A 10,296-nucleotide genomic window follows, 5' to 3' on the forward strand; every position below is an offset into this window, starting at 1 on the left:
ATATAATACACTCTATATGATATATATTTGCTACTTCGAGCCAAGATCCTCCTCCTAAGGAAGGGCCTCATTTATAATCAATTGCAAGTAATAGTGGATTCATTCAAGCTGGGCTAGACCCCGTGGTTTTTTCTCCTTTTCAGGGATTTCCACGTAAAAAAACTATGATGTCTCTTATGAACGCTCAACTTATTGATTTATCGGTTTGTGTGCTGGATCTTCGTACAAAACTAAGATGTTAAAAAAAAATTTTCTCTGCTGCCGCAATTATTCCAGGACTCAACACTAAGCATTCAACATTAATGATAAAGAAAAGTCAATTCTGCTTTCAATTTGTAAATTGTAAGTATATGTGTGATATTTGAGAAAAAGGTTACCTTGCTCTTGATATTTTCTCTTCCTTTCCTGTAGGGCTGCAAACGAACCGAGCCGAGCCGAGTATGTGAGTGTTCATGTTTGTGTTCATTTAATATCAGCTTGTTCATGTTTGATTCATGTTTGTTCGAGCTTTAGCATTTGTGTTCATGTTTGCTTCATTTAAATTAAGGAGTGTTCATGTTCGGTTCATGTTCAGTTCATGTTCATGTTCGGTCGTTTAGTGTTTATCGAGCTTGTTCGCGAACATATTTAACTAATTTTTTTAACCATCAAACAAACACGTCCATGAACATATCTATAAACAAACACATTTATAATAAAAGCAATTGTCTATATAACAAAGGTAATGATTATTTATATTTATTAATTATGTAGTCAAATATTAATTATTTTCATCTAGCTTATTCACGAGTTCAAAATCGAACACGAATCAAGCTTTTATCGAGCTTCTTATCGAGCTTAATGTCGAGCTTGTTCACGAACCTCAAATGATGTTGTTCGCGAACATAAATGAGCTGAACTCATTAGTGTTCAAGTTTGTTTATTTAAGAATAGAGTATTTAAAATATTGTTCAAGTTTGTTTGTTTACTTAATTAAACGATCTCAAACGAGCTTTAATCGAACCGAACAACAAGTAGCTCGTCGAACGTTTGATTCGCTTGCAGCCCTACTTTCCTGTATTTATGAAATTGCCACTCAACCAAGTAGTCTAAGATGGACATATGTTGAGCGTATGGAAATTTTGTGGCGTTGATTTATATTCTCTACTTACATGAATTTCAGAAATACAATTCTTTTTTTTTTTTATCTATCAAAATAATTTCAGTACCTAGCTATATCATACCAACGTACGGTTTTAAAACGACCACAAAATTTACCCTTCATCATCCATTTCAACCTCCGACAAATCAATAGCGGCAAAAATCATTGCTATAAAGTTTCTTTCATGATAATTTTTTATTATTTTTAAAGAAATATTTTAATATAAAAATTTTTTGATCTGAAAAATATTGTACTAAAAAAATAATTTATAAAATAAAAAAATTATCTCAAACAGAATCTAAATTTTACCACAAGGCCATAAGTAAAATGACGAGAAAAAAAAAATTATCTAAGGCCTAAATCCTTTTTGATAAGAATGATAATTCTGCAACTACTTAAAATGAGAGTTTGTTATTACTCCACGATGGTGTTCAGTTTTTAAAACTACCGCACTATCTCCATGACTTACGGTTGCTGTAGTTAGCGGAATATCAGTATTAAGGGCATCTCCAACCGACTTGTTTGTCGTTCTTGTTTTGCTCCAACCGATCGTCATTTGATCGCGGATGAACAGTGCGACGTCAATATTGGCATCGCACTGTTCACTCACGCTATTTTTTGCTCTCAACCGGAAAAACGCGCGAAAGGGAGGGCGATCGTTACCTTCTCAAAAACACCTAAAATGACGTTCGATTGGAGCATCACCGCGCCATTTTGGAGTTTTGCGTTACTTTGCCGTGAAAAATGAAGTTTTCGGTTGGAGATGCCCTAACACTTCTACATATAGATATAACTTACTGTAGTGGAGAACTTGAAAGAATGCAAAAATTAACCTTCTCTGAACTTTTTTTCTGAGATCGGGTCTGCGGCGAGCAATCGACTTAAGAAATTCCTCCCATTTTATTCGGACTCAAATCTCCTAACTGTCAAAAAAAAAAAAACTTTTTTTGTATGAACAGAAACATTTTTCCTCAGTTTGATTTCTATGGTTTGTCACTTTTCATATTGGGCAATAAGCTGTTACTTGACATGAGCATGAACATAATTGACAAGTTCGTTCGGGACAACTTTCTTACTGATTTTTAAAGTAACTATTTAGTAAAAAAAATTTCTTGTGCTTGAAATTTTTGTTCAAAAAAGTTCCTTTAAAAAATAGCAAGAAAGTCATCCTAAACAAGCCGGAATGATTTAAAGAAGTTTCCTAAGAAAGAAAAATTGTGGTTCTCCAATCTGATGGCAATGGTCATTCTTCTCATGACTGAAGTTCTTTGACAATTAAAAGATAAAAGAGATTGATAGAGGATAATAAAGAGAGAAAAAAAAAAGAGGGAAAGAATGAGAGATAATATTTTTAAAAATATTTTGATTGTATAACTTGGTGAATTTAATTCTGTTAGTTTTTGTTTAAAAAACATCAAGTGACTTTGTAATATTATAACACGCATATCATGTAGTAAGCTTCGAACCCAAAATCAAGACGAGCTGTGTCGCAACATTAAATTAAAATGTGAAGTTTTATTTAGGTTTCGTTTGGGACAGCTTTCTTACTGCTTCTTAAAGCAGCTTTCTAGTATAAAAAATTTATTTATTGTACTAGAAAGCTGCTTTAAGAAGCAGTAAAAAAACCGTCCCAAACGAAGCCTTAGTCTTATCAATTGATTGTTTGCTTTTAAGATTTGATAAATAGCAGGATTTTCAGATTTTTTTTTTTTTTTTAAATTTTCTTGTGATTTTGACAACATAAGTATTTAATTTCACTTTTAATTTTAGTTATTTGCATTTTAAAATTTCAATTATTTAATTCAAAACATAAAATTAAAGAAGTTTTGAAATTATTTTAATGACATTTTATTGCTCGCTATTATAAAAACACTTCTATTAAAATTTTAAATTATCAATTCAAAACATATTAATTTAAGGTTGTTAGAATTCGCTGCAGCTTCATTCAAAATAACTTTATTCTTCGTTTATTATAGCTCTGAGCATTCTATCTTGAAACATTCCAAAACATGAGGAGAGAGGTTCAATTTAAATAAAATTCTTTCCTTTTTGACAAATTTGTGATAGATCATAAGACTTTTTGAAATGTGTTAAGAGATTTAAAAGAAATGATTGAGATTTGCATTTGAATCAACACTAGTGTAAGGTTTTGGATAATTGGATCTTAAGGAATTTTAATAAAAGAATATACATTTAAATATTTATTCATGAGCCTTAATTAGTAAGAAATCCTTGTTTGTGAGCACCTTATTGCTACTCTAGCTCAACATCATTTGTGTTATTTTCCTAAGAAACTCAACACATCTCTTCGTGATCTTATATGAGATGGTGTTATGTCGAAACATGCATGAAATATAATGTGATCGTATAAGTAATAAAATAATGAGAATAGTCATGTTTCATCTTACAGATAATTAGTTATGACAACCAAGCACTAAAATTAAGTTGATTTTGTGCCATTCAAACAATCAAATTGGAATGATGATTTTGTTAGTGCTAACACCTAGATACACTGCAGGCATAGCACACCTCACTTACTCATTATTTACAGGTCTTCCCACTACTCTGCCAAGGTATGCAGCCAATGGCTTAATCATCATGAGCACATGAGCTCAGTCCACCTATATATACACAAGCTATGTACTACAATGCTTATGATGAGAAATCAAGAAATGAGTTTCCTCCAGTTCTTTGTTCTTCAGCTTTTATCGTTCTTCTTCCTCTAACCATTTATGCAGGTGTTCTCATGGTATCAGAGCTATTGGCTCTGAAGAAGCCTATTCCTTCGCAAGATCATGACAGATCCTTCGGCAACACAGTCCTCAACGGGAGCTTCGCAACCTACCGCAATCCAGTCTTCGGCAATGACAAAAATTGTCATTCTGTCCTCCTTGAAGTTTTTTATGAACAATCTCAAGCTCATGATATCCAATCAACTCACTAGTGACAACTACCCTATTTGGCACTACAAATTTTTCAACTCTTCTCTGCAAATGGTTATGAGGGCCATCTCACTGGTGCCAGCCCTAAACCCTCAGCTTCCTCTACCTATGACAACTCCAGTGAGCTCAGGAAGTGGAATTTGATTGATCAAAATCTAGTATCTGCCTTACTCTCAACAATCTCGCCGGCGGTTCTGCCATACATCCTCACCCTTTCCACTGCAAGAGACATCTGGATCACACTGGAACTGCGATTACAGCCCACCAATCGGTCACGGGTGATTCAGCTCAAAAATGAGCTGTATCACATTCAGATGAAAGATTTGACCATGATGCAATATCTGGCAAAAATAAAAAACTCTTGTAGATAACATCACAGCAGCTAGTTCTCTCCTAGATCCTGAGGAAATTATCATTCATATACTAAACGGTCTTCCCCCGCCGTATAATCCATTCAAGACCATCCGAACAAGCTAGCTACCCCTAAGTCTCGACGTACTGTACAACTTACTCTGCAGTGAAGAGATTCATCTTCAAACTGAGCTTCATCGAGGCAGTAGCATCTTGTCGGATCCTACAGCCATGTACACCAATCATGGTATTACCCCTCGTAGACGTTCTACCTATCGAGGATCTAGGGGTTGTGGAGCTCCCTTCAGACCAAACAACTCTCCCAATCGCAGTGACACCAACAGACCAACATGTCAAATATGTAGAAAGCTAGGCCACATTGCCTCCTCGTGCTGGCATCGCTACAATGCAAACTACACTGTACCATCCAATGCTACACCAAAGGCTCTGCTGACTAGTTCGCAACCCACTTCGCTCAATGCGTGGGTCCTTGACTCCGGAGCATCTACACACCTCACTCCCGACATCACCAATCTGCAGCAATCAGCTCCCTACCAGGACAGAGACCATCTCCACAGCCTGTGGCAGCTCCCTCCCCATTCATCACACTGGTCAAGGCCTTCTACCCCTCCTCGACTCGAATCATAAGCTCTATCTTTGCCAGCTTCTTTATGTTCCAAAGCTCTCTCATAACCTTCTTTCAATACATAAACTTGCTTCTGATAATAACTACTCTATATTTTTTGACTCTCATGGCTTCTTAATCAAGGATCTTACGGATAACCGCCCTCTCATCCGTGGACACAACCGTAATGGTCTCTACACGGTCTCTCCATCATCAAAAAATTCCCCCGTCACACTTCACACCTCAGCCTCCAACTCAGCTCTCTGGCATGCCAGACTCGGCCATTCTCACACCCGAACTCAACAACAACTAGCTAAACTTTTTTCTTCAATATGTAGTCTTTTATCCTCCTATGTCTGCCAGTCCTGTAATGTGGCCAAAAGCCATAAGTTGTCTTTCTCTTCTACCTCCTCTCGTGTAACCAAACTGTTTATGTTAATAAATTCTGACATTTGGGGTCCAGCACCTCTTTCTTCTACAGATGGTTTTAGATTATATGTCATTTTTATTGATGATCATACTCAATTTTCATGGATTTATTTAATGCACACAACATTATTTTAGATTCAAAATCTGAAACTCTCTCCAAGTTTCAGCAAGTCCATAAATTAATTATTAACCAATTCAAAACCAACATTCAACAATTCCGATCGAACGGCGGTGGAGAATTCATCAGCACAGCATTTCATTCCTATCTCACCGAATATGGCATCTCCCACCAATTCAGCTGTCCCTACACTCCCGAACAAACCGGCACAGCTGAAAGGAAGCATCGTTACCTCCTAGAAACAACAAGAACTCTTCTACATCAAGCTAATCTACCACACCAGTATTGGGTTAAAGCTCTACTAACATCCAATTTCCTCATCAACAGATTACCTACTAGAGCCTGCGATAACAAAATTCCATATCAGCTTCTCTATAGTCTCCCACCCGATTACTCATATCTCAGAACCTTTGGATGCCTTTGCTTCCCATGGCTTCATCCAATCATGCCGTCCAAACTTCATCCCCGCTCACAACCTTGTATTTTTCTGGGGTACTCCCCTCCCACAAAGGCTATCGTTGCCTAAATCTTCAAACAAACAATCTCTACATTTCCCGCCATGTGCAATTTCATAAAAACTCATTCCCTTATGCCTTGATCAGCAATACTCCTAACCCCACTACCACACCTCAGGAAACAATATCCTCCCCATATTTACTGCTACCTACCTCAATCCCCTCCACATCACCACCAGATCCGATCCACATAAACACCACACTTACATAATCATACTCCCTCACCGCCACCACAACCCACCAACCATTCCTCCCCACAACCCTCAACATCTCGTCCCTCTACTCCAATCTCCAATTGATTCATCGCCTCTCTTCATCCCATGCGAACCCGGTTAAAAGCCGGCATTCACTGCGCCAAATGAATATTCGATCTCCTCACTATTCCCTCCACAGACCTTTACCAACCTCCTACTCTCAAGCAAACAAACTCCCTCACTGGAGAGCTGTCATGTCCGCGGAGTTTCTTGCTCTCCAAAAGCAAGGCACATGGTCTATAGTACCCCCTCCTCCACGTACTAAAGTACTTGGCTGCAAATGGACTTTTCGAATCAAACATAAACCAAATGGTGAAGTGGATCGCTACAAAGCACGGTTAGTGGCTCAAGGCTTTGGCCTTGGCATTAATTTCCGGGAGACATTTAGCCCAGTGGATAAATTGCCAAACCATATGAGTGCTTCTACTACTCTCCCTTCAATATCAATGGCCAGTGCTCCAATTTGATATCTCCGATGCCTTCCTTTATGGAGATCTACACGATGACGTATATATGCTTCAGCCCCCTGGTTTCACCGATAGGGACAATCCTCACTTTGTGTGCAAATTATACAAAGCTCTCTATGGCCTGAAGCAAGCACCAAGAGAGTGGTACAACAAATTCACCTCCTCTCTGATCAAATTCGGCTTCTCTTTCAGTAAGGCAGATCCCTCTCTCTTCTGCTTCACACGGCATGATACCAAAATCTTCATACTCATTTATGTGGATGATCTACTCATCACTGGTAATAACCAAACCAATATTCATCAGCTCATCACTCAAAATTGATCAAGAATTTTCTCTCAAATAGCTGGGTGAAATCAACAACTTTATTGGCATACAAGTTCTGAAGCGAGCATCATGCTTCTAATTACATCAAACTCAATATGCCCATGACATCATTTGCTCAGCCGACCTACAACACAGCAAACTGGTATCAACCTCTATAATCTCCAAGTCAACTTCTCATCCAGACGACCACCTACCACTCTCTGATCCCACACATTACAGGCGTCTCGCTGGCTCTCTAAATTACCTCACAATTACGCGCCCGAATATAGCCTATGCAGTCAATAGCATCTGTAAACATATGCATAGCCCCACTAATGCATACTATACTGCTCTAAAGCGTCTCCTTCGCTATATTCATGGAACAATCAGTCTCGAGCTCCCATTATCTGCTGGTTCTCTTCAAATCAATTATTATTCTGATGCTGACTGGGCTAGCGATTTTCTCGATAAAAAAATCCATCACTGGCTTATGTACTTTCCTAGGGAAAAGCCTCATATTATGGTGTGTCAAGAAACAGGTCACAGTGGCTAAATCATCCACTAAGGCGGAATACCGTGCTCTAGCATCGGCCACCTCCGATGTCATTTGGCTCCGCCGCTTGCTAACAGATTTTCAGGTCTCACCAATGCCGCCAACATCCATCCATTGTGACAACACCTTCGCGCTAGCCTTGGCTCTTAATCTTATCTTCCACGCTCAGACCAAGCACATTGAGATTGATAACCAATTTATCCGTCAGCACATCAACAATGACGCAATTCAAGTACAGTACATTTGCTCCACTGATCAACCAGTGGACATACTTACCAAGCCATTACCGATTAAACACTTTGAGGAACTTAGATCCAAATTAAGCCTCTGCTCCTCGGATGCTTCAATTGCGCGGGAGGGGGGGGGGGATGTTAGTGCTAGCACCTAGATGCACTGCAGGCATAGCACACCTCACTTACTCATTACAGGTCTTCCCACTACTCTGCCAAGGTCTACAGCCAACAGCTTAATCATCATGAGCACATGAGCTCAGTCCACCTATATATACACAAGCTATGTACTACAATGTTATGATGATAAATTAAGAAATGAGTTTCCTCCAATTCTCTATTCTTCAACTTTTACCGTTCTTCTTCCTCTAACCATTTCTGTAGGTGTTCTCAGATTTGTGATAATCAAAAAATAAAACAAAATTACTGTAATAAGAAAACACTTTGTGTTGACGAATAGATGACTAAGACTTCGTTTGAGACAGCTTTCTTATTGCTTTTTAAAGTAGCTTTCAAGTACGAAACTTAAATTTTTTATTGTAAGAAGTTGTTTTAAAAAATAGTAAGGAAGCTCATGTTCCAAGAGAAGGCTTAGGCTTCGTTTAGGCCGGCTTTCTTATTGTTTCTTAAAGCAATGCTCTATTATAAGAATTAAAATTTGTATACTATAAAGTTGCTTTAAGAAGCAGTAAATAAGTCGTCCAAAACGAATCATTGGGCTTCATTTGGGACTACTTTTTATTACTTCTTAAAGCAGTAAGAAAGCCATCCAAAAAAAAGCCTAAGCCTAGGGATGAAATTTCATGTAAGTTTTGTTTGTATGAATTTGGCTGCACTACAATCAATGTTTTATATAAAATTTGTTATGGAGATCTTGCAAGCAGTTAGCGCGGAGTTTCTTTCTCTCCAAAAGCAAGGCAAATGAACTATACTACCCCCTCCTCCACGTACTAAAGTACTTGGCTGCAAATGGACTTTTTGAATCAAACATAAACCAAATGGTGAAGTGGATCGCTACAAAACACGGTTAGTGCCTCAAGGCTTTGGCCTTGGCATTAATTTCCGGGAGACATTTAGCCCAGTGGATAAATTGCCAACCATATGGGTGCTTCTACTACTCTCCCTTCAATATCAATGGCCAGTGCTCCAATTTGATATCTCCAATGCCTTCCTTTATGGAGATCTACACGATGACGTCTATATGCTTCAGCCCCCTGGTTTCACCGATAGGGACAATCCTCACTTTGTGTGAAAGTTATACAAAGTTCTCTATGGCCTGAAGCAAGCACCAAGAGAGTGGTACAACAAATTCACCTCCTCTCTGATCAAATTCGGCTTCTCTTTCAGTAAGGCAGATCCCTCTCTCTTCTGCTTCACACGGCATGATACTAAAATCTTCCTACTCATCTATGTGGATGATCTACTCATCACTGGTAATAACCAAACCATTATTCATCAGCTCATCACTCAAAATTGATCAAGAATTTCCTCTCAAACAGCTGGGTGAAATCAACAACTTTCTGGGCATACAAGAAGCAAGCATCAGGCTTCTTATTGCATCAAACTCAATATGCCCATGACATCATTTGCTCAGCCGACCTACAGCACAGCAAACCGGTATCAACCCCTATAATCTCCAAGTCAACTTCTCATCCAGACGACCACCTACCACTCTCTGATCCCACACATTACAGGCGTCTCGCTGGCTCTCTAAATTACCTCACAATTACACGCCCGAATATAGCCTATACAGTCAATAGCATCTGTCAACATATGCACATCCCCACTAATGCATACTATACTGCTCTAAAGCGTCTCCTTCGCTATATTCATGGAACAATCAGTCTCGGGCTCCCATTATCCGCTGGTTCTCTTCAAATCAATTGTTATTCTGATGCTGACTGGGCTAGCGATTTTCTCGATAAACAAATCCATCACTGGCTTCTGTACTTTCCTAGGGAAAAGCCTTATATCATGGTGTGTCAAGAAACAGGTCACAGTGGCTAAATCATCCACTAATGCGGAATACTGTGCTCTAGCATCGGCCACCTCCGATGTCATTTGGCTCCGCCGCCTACTAACAAATTTGCAGGTCTCACCAATGTCGCCAACATCCATCCATTGTGACAACACCTCCGCGCTAGCCTTGGCTCTTAATCTTGTCTTCCACGCTCGGACCAAGCACATTGAGATTGATAACCAATTTATCCGTCAGTATATCAACAATGGCGCAATTCAAGTACAGCACATCTACTCCGCTGATCAGCCAGTGGACATACTTACCAAGCCATTACCGATCAAATGCTTTGAGGAACTTAGATCCAAATTAAGCCTCTGCTCCTCGAATGCTTCAATTGCGCGGGGGGG

General features: G+C 39.0%; 1 protein-coding gene across 1 annotated transcript in view; it reads left to right on the forward strand.

The window, feature by feature from the left end:
* The first annotated feature begins 9,760 nt into the window (after window positions 1-9,760).
* LOC110096351 (senescence-specific cysteine protease SAG39-like) overlaps window positions 9,761-10,296 on the forward strand; it is a 1,719-nt gene continuing 1,183 nt past the window's right edge. The window contains exon 1 of the mRNA XM_028697084.1: window positions 9,761-10,139. Coding sequence (XP_028552917.1) covers window positions 9,761-10,139 — 379 coding nt within the window. The remainder of the gene's footprint in view (window positions 10,140-10,296) is intronic.

The sequence above is a fragment of the Dendrobium catenatum genome, unplaced genomic scaffold, assembly GCF_001605985.2.
Source record: "Dendrobium catenatum unplaced genomic scaffold, ASM160598v2 fragScaff_scaffold_864, whole genome shotgun sequence".
Taxonomy (NCBI): domain Eukaryota; kingdom Viridiplantae; phylum Streptophyta; class Magnoliopsida; order Asparagales; family Orchidaceae; genus Dendrobium; species Dendrobium catenatum.